Here is a 16,736-nt window from a genome sequence, read left to right as displayed (position 1 = left end):
CCCAGCACCCCAGCAAGGCCCGCAGGAGAGGGCCTGGGCAGCGAACTCGTGCCCCCGTGCCCCCTCAAAGAGCCGCCGACATCTGCAGCCGCCCGGCTAATGAATACAAACGAGCGCCCCGTGCCCCGCCGGGGGGTCTTTAACACTTCACACGTCCCCCTGACGTTGAGTGATCATCTCCCAGAGCCAGCCCGGGCAGCCCCTCCGTCCCGGGAGATGAATGAGCGCCGAGGAGCCGCGGCAGGGGGATCATTTTTCATCCCCCAGCCCCGCTTAACCTTCGGCGAGCAAAATGCGATTTGCCGGGCGCTGTACCTGCCTCGCCCTGGCGCTGGGTCAGGGAGGGGCAGCCGTGATGGATGTCCTGCCCCTGCTAATCACATCGGGGCCCGGGCAGATATTGATGGCAGCCTGCCTTTGATCCATGGCTCTCCTGAGCCCTCATCCAATTACGGCCCCGTGGAATGGAATTAGCAGGGCCACGGAGCCACGTGGGGCTTGGCATGGGGGGGCATGGAGGGAAGGAGGAGGGGACTGCCCTACCTGGGGATGGCAGGGATGGAGAGGGGGGCAGGAAGATGAAGCCCAGTCCCACCTGGGGAAGCAAAGATGAAGCCCAGTCCCACCTGGGGATCAGATGCCCTGCACAAAGCACTAAGGTCCATCCCTCTGAGAGGGTAATATTTAGGATATTCACCTCAAAGACACTTCTCCCCTTTTCTGGGGGTTTCTTCCAGTCTGAACCACGATGCTGTGGAGAAGTGGAAGAGCAAAAGGCAGGAAAGCAACCCCACCTTGCTTCATCCCCACCACACAACAATGCCACCACCCTTGCCCTCTCTTGGCACCCCAGCTGCCCTGCTGTGCTGCTCCCTGCCTGACCCAGTTTCTCATCCCAAATCCGGTTGTTCCACCCCCCCCCATGCCTCCGTGCCCAAATTTCTCACCAGGTACGTAATGCTCTGTGCTCATTCCTCTTGGATTCCATCCAGGCTTCCCTGCCAGGAGAGGTGCAATCCCTTCCCTACCTGCTTCATCTCACCCCATCCTTATCTCAGGCCACGTTATCTCTGCACCATCTGCTCCTCTCCCACATTTATCTGCTCTCCCAGCCTCCTTCACCTGCTCAGCGGGCAAGTGGTGACAGCTGTGTCTTATCTGCTTCCTCCCTCCACCTTTGCTTTAAACTCTTCACTCCTGCAAATCTTTGGTGGTCCTTCTGGTCCAGTGTCCACCTTCCTGCTCCTTCCTGGCTCTCAGGGGTGGGAAGCAGCTCACTGAAGACTTGTTTTTGGCTCATGGAAGAAGAAATCATAGAATCATGGAATGGTTTGGTTTGGATGTTAAAAACCATCTAATTCCACTCCCCTGCCATGGGCAGGGACACCTTCCACTAGACCTGGCTGCTTCAAGCCCTGTCCAGTGTGTCCTTGAACACTTCCAGGGACGGGGCAGCCACAGCTTCTCTGGGAAATCCATTCCAGTGTCCCCCCACCCTCACAGGGAAGAATTTCTTCCCAATATCCAACCTAAATCCACCCTCTTTCAGCTTTGGATGACAGTCCTGTACACGGGGCACGGGGAGAGGGCAAACCCACAGGTATTCCTCCCATCCCAAATCCTTACTGTGTGCCATGGCAGCTCCATTCCTGGGGCTGCAGAGCCTTGTGGAGCAGAAATCCCAGGGCTCACCTGACAACTCCACTTCCCTGCAACCTCAGCCAATCTCATCCAGGAAGGAGGTTAAAGAGGTGAATCGAGGTGAAGGCAAGAAGGGACAGAGACAGGAGGAAATAAAATGCTCAGGAGTATCTGTTGAAAAGCGTTTGTCTCACCTGACTCGGAGAAAATAAGGAGGAAAACAAAAGCCCTCCCTTCTTGTGGGTTTGGGATTCGGCTTCGGAAAACAGCTCCGGTACAGGCAGCAGGAATGAAAACCTTGTGGGGTGATCTCCAGCTTTGAGCAGGGGATTGGCCTGGAGACTTTCCAGAGGTCCTGTCCCACTGGAGAAGGCAGGAGCACCTGCAGGGTCTGAGCGTGTTGTGCCGGATCTTCTTCCTTGCTGTGTCCTGCAGACCCCACGGAGCATCATCGCTGGTGGGGATAACTCAGCTGGGCTGGCACCTGGCCTCCATCCCACCTGTGAGAAAGGCCAGGCAATTCCTGAGACACTGGAGGTGGTAAATCCCAGAGCAGAAACAGCGAAAGTCAAAATGAGGGACTCCTAGAGGTGAGAAAAGCCTGGACAACAAAAAGGGGCAATCCCAGGGCTCAGGGAACGCTCCCTGCACTTACCCAGTGACACTGTCAGGTCAGGGGGTGAGGGGGGGTGTGGGACCATGTCCTGCCCCCAATGGATGCACCATCCCAACTTGGCCTTCTACAGAGGTGCCTGAGGATGCTCCTGGGGAGGGTTTGTTACAGGGATTGCTCCTTGGAGGGATAGGGCTACACCCAGGGACAGGACCCAGGGAATGGCTGGAGCTGTGCCAGGGCAGGCTCAGGTTGGATCTCAGGAGAAGGTTCTTCCCCCAGGGGTTGGGCTGGATGATCCCTGTGGGTCCCTTCCAGCTCAGGGTATTCCATGGTTCTATAGAAACCGGGCTCTGGCAGCCCCTGCACAGGCTGGGGGTGGTTCGAGATGCCCTGAGGACACCTGGGGTGAAGGGCTTGGTGTCCCACAGCCAGACAAGCGGCTCTGGGGAGCCCTTCCAGGGCTGGCAGGGGGTTGGCCCTACCCTGGACATGGATTTAGGTGCTTGGTGTAACACCACTCCCACATCCAGGCCCCCAAACCTACCTGTGGCTGCTCCTCATCGCTCCAGAGGCCAGGATGGTCCGAGGTCTCTGCCCACCATCTCCCAGGGGAGTCCCACGCTGCTGGATCCCATCTCATCTTCACAGGTGCTGCAGGACACCTTCATCTCTCCTGCCTGGGGTAAATGGCCCCGAGCTGGAGCCTCCAGGCTGCTCTGAGCAGGGCTCAGATCCCAAAATCCACCAGGCCAAGGGAACAGGTCCTTGATCTAGGTACTGGGTGCCCTGGGGGGCTTCCTGCACTTTTGGGATCCCACCTGGCCCTGCAGTTGGATCAGATGGCACTTTTCCTTCTGCCCATGATTGCCAACAGAAGCACCCAGAAGAACATCCTGATGAACTTTGGGAGGTTCCCATCCTCCCTTCAGCCTCTTCTGCCCCTGGCAGGGGTTGAATTAACAAACACCACCGGGTAGAACTTTCCCTTCTGAAAATTAACACCTGGGCACTCCCTGCCCCGGGATCTGACAGATCCCAAAAGGGAGAAATCGCTGGAAAAAAAGGGGTTTAGAGGAATTCCTGGAATATAAACCATCCAGGATCCTGTGCTTCACTGCAGGGAGTCTCCCAGACCATGAATATTCCCTAAATCCTTCCTTCCTACACACTGAGCCTCACCATGAGCCTTCCACAAAACCTCCCACCCCCTGCCATGGGCAGGGACACCTTCCACCAGCCCAGGGTGCTCCAACCTGGCCTTGGACACTTCCAGGGATCCAGGGGCAGCCACAGCTTCTCTGGGCAACCTGGGCCAGGGCCTGCCCACCCTCATAAATAAGAATTTTTGATAAAAACCCGATTAAAATAGCCACCAAATTAAGGCAAATGTGGCTTTAGCTCACAGTGTTCCAATGCCACACGGGCTGTGGGAGCCAGTGCCCCTCAATCCAGGGATTGTCTCCTACGGGATCCTCCCTAAATCCGTGGGTTTCAACAGCAAATCTTTGCTGCTTATCCAAAAGAGACCTTGAATTTTATCTTTTTATAGGATTTTGTTGGTGGTTGTTTTTTTTTCCCCAGCGAGGTGAGGGCAAGGGCAGCAGCACCTTCCCAGCGATGCACAGGCACTCCATGGATTAAACAGTTAATTGCTGTATTGTTTAATTGGAGTTACAACAGGATAAATGTACAGTTGGAATCAACATGCTAAATTCTAAAGCAATTCCACCTGGAAACCATGCAGTCCATTCCTTAAGCAGTCCAGCTCTTTGTCTTCTCTTTTTCATCAGTAGCTCTGCTAGTGAGTTTTAAGGAGGAAAAAAAGCAAACAAAAAACAACCCCCCCAAAAAAAATTCCCTTTAAAGTTAAACCTAATTTACTAAATTTTTTTCCCCTTATTGTGCAACGACTTGTGCAAAAAAAGCTGTTTCCACCACATCAGTTTTACAAAATCACGGCCTTTCCACCTCCCCCCCCCCAAAAAAAAAATAATAATAAGTGAGAAAAGGCAACTCAAGCAGCCGGTGGACAGGGAGGGATTGGGATGGGGGCAGGGATTGGGATGGGGGCAGGGGTTGGGATGGGGGCAGGGATCGGGATGGAGTGTTTTCCTGCCAGAACTGAATCAGAGGGATGAGCCAAGGCGGAAAGAGCCCGGCACACGCAGGATTCCAGAAGCCTCAGCTGCCCGTGGAATTTTTGGGGTGCTGGGCTCCCCCAAAACTGGGGGAGCTGTGGGTGGGGATGGATGTAAAGGTTCCTAAATCCAGGTGGTTGCAGACTGGAGCAGCAAATTTGGGATGAAGCAAATCATCTAGTCCCCAAATCCCAGGCTGATCTTCCCCCTCTCTCCATCCGGCACTTTTGGGGTGAATCCCACCCAGATCCCGGGGAATTCAGGTCAGTTCCCGTAAAACTCACAACTTTCCCAGTGGACAGCAAGGGCTGGGAGCATCTTGAAGTCATTTGGGGACGAGATTTATTTGTGAGTCGTGCTCCCTTCGAGCTCCCCAGCACGGGACAGACCCCGAGTCGTGCTGATGGGGGGACACACGGGGGGTCTCCTGGCCCCAGGGAACTGTGGGGAATGGGACACAGAGATCCCCCCGTCCCCGTGGCACCCAGGGGTGGGACACACACCCAACACACCCAGACCACTCCACGGTCCCAAAAAAAAGCACCAAGCCCAACCCAGAACTCAAGGGAAAAGCCAACCAGAGGCAGGAAACATCCAAGGGTGGAGATGTCTCTCCCTGGGGTTTGGACACTGCTCGGAAGGGGGGATTTTACCCCAAAAGCAGCTCCAGCACAAGGAGTCAGGAGGCCACCAGAGCAGCCCTGGCTCCACCTCAGCCTCCTCATCCCATGTTGCCTCCCAGCATCTCCCAGTTTGGGGCCAGCACAGAACCCCACACACCTCCTGCCCCAAAATTCCAGCTTCCCAGAGGCACAAAAGCAGCTGATTTTGAAGGAAAACAAACCCAAAGCAGCCCCTGGAACAAAGCACCAGCCAAACTTCTCCCATCCCCATCCGAGCTGGGAGCTGAGGCTGGATCTAAAACAGAGTGCAAAATATGCTGAGAGCATCTGACCTGAACTGCAGCCCCTGGAATAAACCAAAAAATCCCAGGAAAAGCCTCCTCCTCTCTCTCACACGTGCTGATGGCTCATGGAGAACGCTCCCCTCACCTATGGATACACTTGGGGCTGCAAATTCCCACCTTACATAGAATTATTCCCAACCCTTGGACTGCCTGACGAGATGATAAAGAGAGATAAGAAGTGCAGATGCTTCCCAGGAAGCCAAAATTGGGGTGGGGTATTTTTTGTTGTTAATGTATTTTTTTCCCCTCACTGGTGGTGATTTTTGTTTTCCCCCCTGGAATATTTTTACGAATATTTCCTGGAAAAATTGGGGCAGCAACCCTATCTTTTTTTTTTTTTTCTTTTTCTACAGCCACTGCTTAAAATCTAAAACCCTCTAAGGAACGTTCAGTGTCTGGGGAGGGAGGGGTTATAGCAGCATTACTTATTTTGAGGGGTTGCAAATCTTCACTTGGGGTTCTGCTCCCTCTTCCCACCCTCCTTGGAAATTCCCAGCGACAACCTTCCCCTCCTGAGCAGTTCCCCCATCATTAGTAGGGGACTTAGAGGGGATTTGGAATGTCTTCCAGGGCTTTTTAGGCAATCTGTTCAAAAGATTAATTCTGTTTTCAAGGGGATTGGAGCTGCATCTCTTGGAACAAAAAGTTAATTAAGACCAGAGCACCAAAAATGCCATTTTTCATCCCGGGGCTGTGACTTGCGGTTCAGGCTCTTGACCTCCCCAAATCAGGAACTCCCTGAATCCCCTCCCTTGGCCCAATCTGAACTTTCCCAGTGGCAAGTCTGGAGCGCCAGGAGCTGGTTTTGTGGGATCCCAATCCCAAGGAGCGAGGGAACCCACCCCGGGCACGGCACGGCCGCGTCGCTCCTCTTGGAATTGGAGCTCGGTGGAGACGGGAAGGGGAGCCCAGATGTGGGATGGGGATGGGAAACGAGGAGTTGCCTCCAGGCCCAGCTGTGTTGAGGTTTTCCTGCAGGAATACCTTGTGCAGTGGGATACAGGAGGGAGAAAATGGAATTTCGGGGTGGCAGCAGATGCTTTGTCCACCAAAATCCCTTCCTGATATCTGAGGATCCCGATCCTTCTCCCTTTATCCCACACCCTGACTGAGTTCCTCTTCTCCCCCTGGAAGCCTTTGCTGGGTCATCTGTGGGTTTGTCTACAAAGATGATCCCTTTCTGGCCACGTGACACCAACTTTCCTTCACCTGCTTCTTTTTCCTTCGTCCTCCTTGCATGTCCTTCCAAGAGGCATTAAAAAGGAAGTCACCTCTGATCCCCCTCCAAAATCTGAGGAACCACAATGCCAGGATGGGTTTTCCCTCCTAGTAATGAAAATAATCCCTTGGTCCTCGTGGATGGAGGAGGCTGGGACAGGACAACAGCCCCAGGAGGTCATCCCTGACCACATTCCTGTTCACTTCCAGGGTTAAGCAACGCGAATCCTTCCCAAAAACACAACAAACCACCCAGAAGTCTTGCTGAGGAACAAGGAGAGAGGACAAAGCCTCATCCCCTTCGTGCATCCAGAGGGTGGGAAACGGGCACATTTCCTGAAGCCCACCCAGGCCTGTAACATCCACCAGGAAGATTTTAATTCCCTTTACCACAGGGCTCTGGGAGAGGGGGAATGCGGCTGGATAAAGTTTTCACCTGCAGCACTTGGAGTCAAAAGGGTAATGGGACGATAAGGGTGAAAATCCCCCTCAGTAACCTGAACCCCAGAGCTAAAATCCCGCTGGGAACGTTGCCCTGCTCCTCAAAAGCTGCCTGATTCCAGCAGAGAGTCTTTGGGAACCTTCAGAGAGGAGGGGAATTTTGTCCATAGGCACTTTGGAGCAGGGAGGGGACTGAGCACTGCTGACCATGCCAGGGGTTCCACAAGTTTCCCACTCGAGGTCCCATCCAGGGCTGCTCCTCACACCGAGCAAACCAAGGGAAGCAAGAGGGGCTTCACCCCATGGAACCAACAAGAGGAGAGGGAACATGGGACACCAGCATGGAAAAGAGAGGGAAAACCCCAGAATGCAGTGCCCTGGGCATCAGGAGAGCTCAGTTTTACCCCATCCCTCCATTCCTGCTGCCCCAACATGGACGTGATCCGCTGCAATTCCAGCACCAATCCGGCTCCACGGGACACCCTGCCGGGTTATCCTTTGGCTCTCCCTTTCCATATCTAATTAATCAGGCAGCTCTACAGCCCTTCTCCACCCCAGCAGGTGCCGGTGGTGGAGCTCAGGGGTGGCCACGCCGCTCATGGACACACAGGGAAAGGCTGCAGCTCCAGGGATCCCCAGGGATCCCCCTTTGCCAAGGTGGAAACCAGCTCTTAGATGGGAAAACGAGGAGAAAAACTGGGAAATCACTTTGTCTCTCTTTCCTACCTAAATCCAAAGCACAGGCTGGCAAGACACACTAATGGGTGACTCTCTTTCCTCTGACCCATGAGAAGAATCCCAACCACGGCTCCTCCCTCCGGATTTTTTGCGGATAACCGAAGGAAGGCAGGATGATCCCTTCAATTTGGCTGCTACAACAGGAAAACAGCCGGGCTGTGAGCTTCTCTCTCAGGCTTTAGGGCTTCCTCTGGCTTCCTAAACCCCAGAAAACAGGAGTTCATCCCAGGAGCCTCCTGAAACCCCCTCCAAGTGCCAGCCTCTTCTCCCAAAGGGATTGTTCCACAAGGAGCGTTTTGTCACCGGGAAAGGGGGTTGGGAGGAGGGCGGGGGGGGAAGGTTCCGGGAATATACAGGTGAATAAAAAAATACATATATTCTCTTTCAACAAGAATCCCAAGTCCAGGGGGGTTTGGGAAGGAAGGAAGGAAGGAAGGAAGGTCCCCCCCAGCCCCCTCAGGAGTGGTGGCTGTTGATGAGGCTGCGGAGCTGCTTGGCCACGGTGTCGATGAGCTTCTGCTTGTCCCGCTCGTTCTTCCGGAACTGGGCAAAAACGTTGTTTTTCCTGCTCGTGTCCCTCATCCTGCGCAGAGCAGAAACAGGTTATGGCACGAGGGAGGGAGCCACGTGGGAATTCTGAGTGTTCAGGGGAGGAGGTGCCCCAGTTTGAAGGCTCTGCAGTGACTTCTATCACATTTTTGGGGCGTCCTTCTGCCTTTGCACGGTTGGTGTTTTTGCTCCAAACCCCACAAATCCCCACCAGTGTCACCACGGGGTCTCTCCAGTGACAAACTGCAAGAAGCCCCAAAGCCTCTGCCTCCAAACAGGTCCCCTCTGAAGTGGGGACACGACAGCGATGTCACGGCAGGAGGGACTTAAAAAACGAGCATCCAATCCACAGAATCAAGGGGTTTAACTTGAAATGGTGCGTTGCACGAGGTTTTTGTGGGGGCTGGAAAGGTCTGGAGTTGTGAGCTTAAAATATTATATGGAAATCACATGGAATGGTTTGAGTTGGAAGGGGCCTTAAAACCATCTGCTTCCAACCCCTTGCCATGGGCAGGGACACCCTCCACTAGAGCAGGTTGTCCAATGTATACAATACATATATTATATAAATATATGTAATTGATAATAATTATATTATGAAATTATTGATATTCAAGGAAGGAATCCAGTTTTTTTGAAGCAACGCACTGGTGTCCACGAGGTCTCCGAGATCCAGGGCCCAGCAGAGGGGGTGGTGGGATGGACAAGCTGGTGCAGCTCCACCTTTCTCCAGCGTGTAAAACTGGTGGTTCCTGCACTTTGCATTTTTTCTGGGGCGAGCCAGGCCTTGGTGAACATTCCAAGGGTGCTGGGAAGGGAAGCCAACCCACCAGGATCAACCCTTGAGCAGCTCCTGAAGGCACCAACCTCCCACCACCCAACTGGCCGGGGCTCAGCTCTTCCATAATGCCCCAATTTGAACCTGATTTTCTGGGTAAATAGATCTGGCAGAGGCTGAGGGCTTTGGATGCATCCCACAATCCTGGTTTGTTTTTTTTTGTTTTGTTTTGTTTTGTTTTGTTTTTTTGCTTTGGGGACCAAAAATAAGGATTAAAGTGACGGGGACACAGCACTGATATTCCCTGGAAGTTGGCACTTGGTCAGCCCGGGGGGGTTTGGGGTTAACTGAGCACAGCCCAAACCTCCTGAAATCATTGAACCGATTACACAAAAAAATATCCAAGGTTTTCCATGCTTCAATCTTCCTAAAAAGAGCCAAAGGGAATCTGAAATGTTCCCCAAAAACATCCAGCTTGGAACTGGAAACCAGGATAACAACTTTACCCCAAAGGCTAATTTACTGCAGTTGTAAATGTCCAAAGACACAGCATTACAAGGGAGTTGCTTTCCCAACAGTAACTGGATAGCCAGGAGTACTTTAATTCAGCAAAATAGGGATTGTTTTTTATTTTCCCTGTTTTTTTTTCAGCCAGAGATGTCTTCCAGCTGCTCCCCTGCAAGAAGCAGGGAGCAACCGTGCCGACGGCAAGAGGAGTTTGGAGTTGCCCGGGTCAGATCTGTCCCAGGATCATGAATTTTGGACACCTCCACAGCTCTGAACAGCTCCAGAGGTCAAAAAGTGCTTCACCAGGAGAGCTGAGAGCTCTCCCAGATTATGTGGGGACATCAGAGGTGCTGAAAGTCAACTTATGCCTTCAAAAACCTCCTCCCAGTGTCGTGTCCACCACTCTCCATCCCTGCCTGCTGCAGGTGACACGCAGGGAACTCAGAGCAGGAGAACCCTCCCATCCTGAGCCATCTCTGACCCCGTGGGACCTGTTCAGGTCCATGAAGTATTTTTGAAGCAGCCCATGTTCTATGCAAGAAAACCTTGGTAAGTGTTTGAATGATTAGAGGAGAGCTGGGTGGACAAAACCACCAAGATCAGGACAAAAAGGAATCGCAGTGGGAGCTCTGACCCCACAGCAAACCCACAGGAGGGCCTGGTAAGGTCTGGGAGGGAGGGATGGGAGCTGCTGGTCCCTCTGGACACCACGTGGAGGTAGAAGCACTAAGCCATCAGATATTACGAATGAATGAAATTCCCTCCAGGACCCCGAATCCTGCAGGGTTTGGGTTGTGCTGTGCACATTCACAGTTCCATTTCTCCGAGAGGAGCCCTGGGCCAAGCCCAGCCTGGGTCTGTAACGTCAGCCCAGGGAGGAGAAGTGAAAGGAAGGGAAAGCGAGAGCTCAGCTCCCTCCCCACCCCTGTCAACAAACACCCCCTTTAACAGAGCCAAGCTTTGTTTAAATTAATCTATAAGGAAAAAAAAAATCAAAAAAAAAAAGGAAAGGAAAGGAAAGGGGAGTAAAAGCTCCTCTTTTAGCTCTAATTAGTGCATTTGAGACGCCCAAGTTCCCCGAGGGCCCCGTTTCAAAGGCAGTTTGCATTTCCATCGTTTAGTGCTCCATTTAAACCAAACAATCGCTGCAAGGTGAGGGTGAAAGCCCAAGCAGGCAGAGTCCTTACACTCGGGGTATCCTGGGAGAGATGTGTCACTGGGAAAAGAGATAATGATGGGAACAGGTCACAGAAGGAGCCAGCGGATCGGAATTTCCCCCCCCCTCCGCCCCGCCTCGAGGGCTGGGGAGGTGGGCTGGGAGCACCCAGGTCAGGGAGCACACTCAGGACAGCTGGAGCTGGTGGGTGATGGACAGAGAGACCCCCTAAAGGGCCTGAAGTCTGAGTGGGGAGAGCTCCTGGAATGGCACAAGGATGAGGGACGTGCAAGTGCCAACCCGGTGATTTCAGCGGGGGGTTCCTCCAGAAATTGAATTGGATACAGGAATACTGTCCTTCAGATTCCTTCCCATAATGGATGGGATGGGGGGAATGGCCTTAAGCTAAAGGAGGGCAGGGTTAGATGGGATATTGGGAAGGAATTCCTGGCTGGGAGGGTGGGCAGGCCCTGGCACAGGTTGGGTAGAGAAGCTGTGGCTGCCCCTGGATCCCTGGAAGTGTCCAAGGCCAGGGTGGAGCAGCCTGGGATAGTGGAAGGTGTCCCTGCCCGTGGCAGGGGGTGGAATAAGCTGGACTTTAAAGTCCTTTCCAAACCAAACCATTCCATGATTCCATGACGGTTTTATCCTGCCCACTTCTCCATGCAAGACTTAGCAGGGGGGTACCCATGGAATGAGCTGCTTGGACAATTATTAATTATCATTTTTGGCAGGTCTCTCCTCTCTGTCCCACCAACTGGAACACCGGCTGTGAGGTCTGATGGGGCAGCAGAGCAGTGGATCCTCCCTGGAGCTCACCTAAAGACACTGTCCCTGTCCCACAGTGCTTTTAGCACTCCATCCTCTCCCTGGATCCAGCAGAAGGGACATGGAGTAGAAATAACAGAAATAGAAACAATAGAATATAATTATAATAATAGAATATGTTCAGTTGGAAGGGACTGCCAAGGATCATCTGGTCCAGCTGCCCAACCACTTCAGGGCTGACCAAAAGCTGAATCCTGTTGGTAAGGGCATTGAACACTGCAAAATTTGGGATAGGTTTAGAATAGATATTGGAATAGTATCTTGTCTATTTCTTTATATATATATATAGACATAAAAATATTATTATATTGTTTTATATCTAAATATATATTATATTTATAATATATATATATAAAAAACACAATTAATAATTTAGGTCATATAATATTATTAGGAAGAATATCTCGTGCCTGCAGAGCAGCAAATTTTAAATGATTATGGGGCTTGAGATCCCACTTTTACAGCAGAATTTTGTTGTAAGACAAGGGAAACTCTACTTGGGAGGGAAGTAAAAACACAGACCCTCAGCCAAGTCCTTGGATTTTGGTGAAAAAACCGGGATTCAGGTGAGAGGGATAAACCAGGAATTTCCCATTTGAGCTCCCCCTGTCCAGCCAGGGGGTGAAATCTTTGCTCCCTGGATCCCAAGGAGCCTCCTGCTCTCCGAGCTGCTCCATCCCAGCACCACCAGCACGGAAGGAGCTGCCAAAGCAAGACAGGGGGCTGAAAACTCTCCCGGGATTGCGGAGCCACACTCACTTTTCCAGCAGGACCAGGGCAGTCGTGGGGTTCACACGCAGGTACTTGCACGTGGGTTGCCCGTAGTCAGCCAAATACGTCGACCAATCCCACTGGATGAACAGATCCAAGAGCTGGAAAAGGAAAAAAAAAACAACGGATGGGAGGTTGAAAAAAGCTGGAAAAGGGGAGCAGGTGGTTGATCTGGAAGCTGGTGAAGATGCTGGGCGGGTGGAGTTGAACCACCAAAAAAGGTTTGAAGGTTTAACTAACTTAATATTGTTCTGCTAACGTTTAATTACCAAGTATTATTAATTTATGAAGATTTAATGCTGATTAAAGCATGACTGTGTTAATTTATAGTGCACTCCCACTCCGTTATCTCTGTTTTTGGGGTGAAGTAGTGGATTTGAGGTCTGGGACATCCTGAGAAGGTGAAGGACCACAGAGCCCTGACACCCCCAGCCCTGGCAGGAGGACACTTTTGGGGTCAAAGTCACCACAAATTTCTTCAGTCCCCAGATAACCCCTGGTGTTGTTTGAACCATTCCCCCAGGATTTCTCTCACCACACTTGTTCCATCTCAGCACCTTCCAAGTGCTCTGTGAGCGTCTCCAATGCCCAGAACTCCCATGGGAGGTGTGGGACCCACTCAGGCGTTTATTTTGGGTGGGTGCAACAACCAGAGACTGGGAGTCTCAGGTGCTTTCCAGTCCCTTGTAAGAGAAACCAACGGGCCCAACAGTGGGGGAAGGAAAAGAACTGCAGGTTAACTGCAGAATGGCAGGATATGCTGAGTTGGAAAGGACACACAGGGATCATGAAATCCAACCAGCCCTGCACAGTCCCACGTGCCAACCGTGACAGTCCCAGCTCCAGACCTCCAAAATTCCCACCTGGTCAGCTCCACAAGTGCCCCACCGCTCCCAGAGGAGCCAGGTGAGGGACGAGCAAACTACAGACCTCTTCCCACACCATCCCCACCCTTATTTTCCTTAAAACCCAACCAGGAGCTCCCATGTCTTTCCCTCACCCCTCAGAGCACCGGCTTTCCCACCCACCCCCACGGACACAGCTGAGGGTTCATGGGGTGGAGCCTTCACCTCCACCATCTAAAACAGGTTAATTAAGAGCTTCATTTCTCCCCCCACCCCAAACATTCCATCCTGGAGACCAGCTTTGACCACTCTATTTGGAACAGACTCCTGTGTCTTTCCCTCATCCCTCAGTGGCTTTCCCGCCCACATGGACACAGTCAAGGATCCATGGGATGCAGCCTTCACCTCCACCATCTAGCCTTGCATAGAGTCCCACGTGCCAACCGTGACAGTCCCAGCTCCAGACCTCCAAAATTCCCACCCGGTCAGCTCCACAAGTGCCCCACCGCTCCCAGAGGAACCAGGTGAGGGACGAGCAAACCGCAGACCAGCTTTCCTAAATTCCCACACCATTCCATTTCCTTATTTCCCTCAAAACCCAGGCAAGGAGCTCCCACGTCTTTCCCTCACCCCTCAGTGGCTTTCACCGCCCGCACGGACACCGCTGGGGACCCGTGGGATGCAGCCTTCACCTCCACCGTTAATTAACCTCGCCAGGTTAATTAAGATCTTCTGCCTGTCCCCCTCCCTTCCCGAAACATCCCGCCTTGGAGCGCAGCTGTGACCGCTCTATTCGGGGACGGGCTGCCAAGCGCGTGGACGTCTTCATCTCCCGCCTCTGCACATCCCGGCGCCCACCACCGCAGCCGGGAGAAGCCGGGAGAAGCCGGGAACCATAGAGGGCCCATTGTCCCCGCGTCTCCATGGTTTTCCTGGAGGCTCCGGCGCTGTTTAACAACGCGCCCTGCCCCGCCAAGAAGGGGATTTAGCTCCTCCGAGACCTCGAGATACAAAACAAAAATGTGCAACAAGATTCTCTTTGACTATGTAGGTCAGGGCGAAAGAAAAACAAGCCGCCGGGAACAATCCCGCGGGCTGGCGGGGGGGACGGATTAGCCGGGACCTAAGAGGCCTTTTCCAGCCCGCGGTCCCGCTCGGCTTTGTGCGCCGGGGCCATTGTGTCAACCCCAAAGCCGGGCTGAACATGGCTGGCAGGAGGTTTTATCCAAGACGGGCACCTCCGAGAGGCGACCTCCAACGCGATTTCACAGGCCCCTTTCAGGCGGGAGCGGCGGGGCCAAGGCCCCTCCCGCGGGGTTTGTCGGCCGCTGGGAGAACTTGCAATGGTTGTAAGAGGCTAAATGGGAACCCCCCACAACGCACCAAAGGCCTCTCGCTGGTGGCCGAACGTGCCTCGGGCAGAGCCCGAACAAAGCGCGACGAGGGATTGCCGTGGAAAAGGCGCCGAGGGGGCCAGGTAGCCATTCGTGGAGAACGGGGATAAAGGGCCGGTGGAACGGGGTGAAAGGAGGCAGGGAAACGAAAAGGTGAGGGTTTAGAAAGGGGTTAGGAGAAGGTGGGATTGAAATGTGGGGAGTTGTTATAAACAGGGAAGCGACAGAGGCTCAGCGGCTCAGAGGAGGCCCCGGAGATGCTGCCAGGGCTGGAGCCCCTCTGCTCTGGAGCCAGGCTGGGAGAGCTGGGGGGGTTCCCCTGGAGAAGAGAAGGCTCCAGGGAGAGCTGAGAGCCCCTGGCAGGGCCTAAAGGAGCTCCAGGAGAGCTGGAGAGGGACTGGGGACAAGGCATGGAGGGACAGCACACAGGGAATGGCTTCCCACTGCCAGAGGAACTCCAGTGACCTGGAGCTGCTGGTCAACAGTGGCTGAACATGAGCCCAGGTGGCCAAGAAGGCCAAGGGCACCTGGATTGTACCAGCCCTGTGTGGCAGCAGGACCAGGGCAGTGCCTGTGCTGGTGCTGGTGCTGATGAGACCCCACCTTGAATTCTGGGGGCAGTTCTGGGACCTCAGACAAGAGAGACACGGAGGGGCTGGAGCGTGTGCAGGGAAGGGAACGGAGCTGGGAAGGGGCTGGAGCAGCAGGAGGGGCTGAGGGAGCTGGGGGGGCTCAGCCTGGAGAAAAGGAGGCTCAGGGGGGACCTTCTGGCTCTGCAATCCCTGACAGGAGGGGGGAGCCGGGGGGGTTCGGGCTCTGCTCCCAGGAAACAGGGACAGGAGGAGAGGGAACGGCCTCCAGCTGTGCCAGGGGAGCTTTGGGTTGGATATTAAGGACAATTTCTCCACAGGAACCTGCTGCCCAGGGCACTGGTGGATCCCTATCCCTGGAGGGATTTCAAATCCCTGTGGATGTGGCCCTTAGGGACGTGGGTCAGGCTGTGGCCTGGGCAGCACAGCTGGACTCGACGATCCTCGAGCTCTTTTCCAACCCAAACCATTCCATGACTCCAAACGCCCCCACCTCAAGCTGGACCTTCCCGGAGCTCCTTGAGAGCCCGACTGCCCCCGGCTGGCTCCCGACAGTGACGGATGGCCTGTGTATTTTCCAACTGTTTGCCCACATCCATCTTTTCGGCTCGGCAGGTCCGAGGATATCCAGGGCCGGCACCTTTGCCGGGGGCAGCGCCGGCGCTCCGGGTCGTGCTCCGGAGGGGAGAGAGGGCTGGGAGGAGGAAGCCCGAAGGCTCGGGGAGAGCTGCCTCGGAACGATTTATCTGTCACATAAATGTGGTTTTATTGGTTTTACTGTTTCAACTTTTCACCTCTCGCTGCTAAATCTGAACGGCCCAGACAAACACACACACCAAAAAAAAAAAAAAAAAAAAAAAAAAAAAAAAAAAAAAAAAAAAAAAAAAAAAAAAAAAAGAAGGGAAAGGAAAAACCCGCCTGGGCTGCTGAGGGTCTGCTGGGGGAGTTTCCAAATAAAATATGCAAATACCATTAATTCTTTAAACGAGAGTCTCCCTTTCAAGGCCATAAATCAAACTCGACAGCACGTACACTGGGGGGGAAAAGGGAAAAGAAGAGGAGGGGAAAAAAATAAAGAGGAGCTTTGAGCATGAGGATGCTGAAGGGGGGGATGAGCTCAGGAAGCTGCAGGGCTGAGGAGCTGCAGCTTCCCGTGAGCGTCTCGTGCAAGGGCAGGGAGAGGTTCAGGTGCACGTTTCTGAAAAATGAAGGCACAGGGGGGATGGTTTCAATGCGATGCCAAAAGAAAGGTAAATGAATTAAAGATAGTAAATTTAAAAAAAAAAAAATTTAAATTGGTTTTATACAGGTATATGAACTTTTCCTCGAATGGTGAAAATTGAATTCAAGAGAGGCAAATGCTGGAAAGAAAGAAAGAATTAAACTGGGAACCAGTTGCCAGCCCTGCCCCAGGCTCTCCTAAGCAGGGGTTGAGAAACACTTTCTCCCCATTTCACAGAATCACAGACTCACAGAATCATCTAAATTGGAAAAGACCTTGAACATCTTTGACCCCGAATCATTTGAATTGGAAAAGACCTTTTAACGTCATCGAGTCC

The 16,736-nt window shown here is 53.1% G+C and overlaps 1 protein-coding gene across 1 annotated transcript; it reads right to left on the bottom strand.

Annotated features, from left to right (window-relative positions):
• Nucleotides 1–8,118: 8,118 nt before the first annotated feature.
• On the bottom strand, nucleotides 8,119–15,772 carry LOC114071410 (exocyst complex component 6B-like). The gene is made up of 3 exons (XM_027909237.1): nucleotides 15,671–15,772; nucleotides 12,337–12,449; nucleotides 8,119–8,342 (listed from the first exon to the last, which is right to left on the bottom strand). The coding sequence occupies exons 1-3, from the start codon at nucleotides 15,770–15,772 to the stop codon at nucleotides 8,216–8,218; spliced, it is 342 nt and encodes a 113-aa protein (XP_027765038.1). The 3' UTR covers nucleotides 8,119–8,215.
• Between the last annotated feature and the right edge of the window lie 964 nt (nucleotides 15,773–16,736).

This window comes from Empidonax traillii, unplaced genomic scaffold, assembly GCF_003031625.1.
Source record: "Empidonax traillii isolate 1590-97213 ecotype Southwest subspecies unplaced genomic scaffold, ASM303162v1 scaffold2009:size68799, whole genome shotgun sequence".
NCBI classification, from domain to species: Eukaryota; Metazoa; Chordata; class Aves; order Passeriformes; family Tyrannidae; genus Empidonax; species Empidonax traillii.
Note: the sequence above shows the minus strand (reverse complement) of the source record. Positions and strands in the feature narration are given on the sequence as shown.

Excerpts from the sequence above, each read along its gene's own strand:
- LOC114071410 (XM_027909237.1), bottom strand. The coding sequence starts at position 15,772 with ATGTGGGCAAACAGTTGGAAAATACACAGGCCATCCGTCACTGTCGGG. Across the intron at positions 12,450-15,670 it reads CCGGGAAGGTCCAGCTTGAG|CTCTTGGATCTGTTCATCCA; the intron begins GTGGGGGCGTTT and ends TTCCTTTTCCAG. Across the intron at positions 8,343-12,336 it reads GCCCTGGTCCTGCTGGAAAA|GATGAGGGACACGAGCAGGA; the intron begins GTGAGTGTGGCT and ends TGCTCTGCGCAG.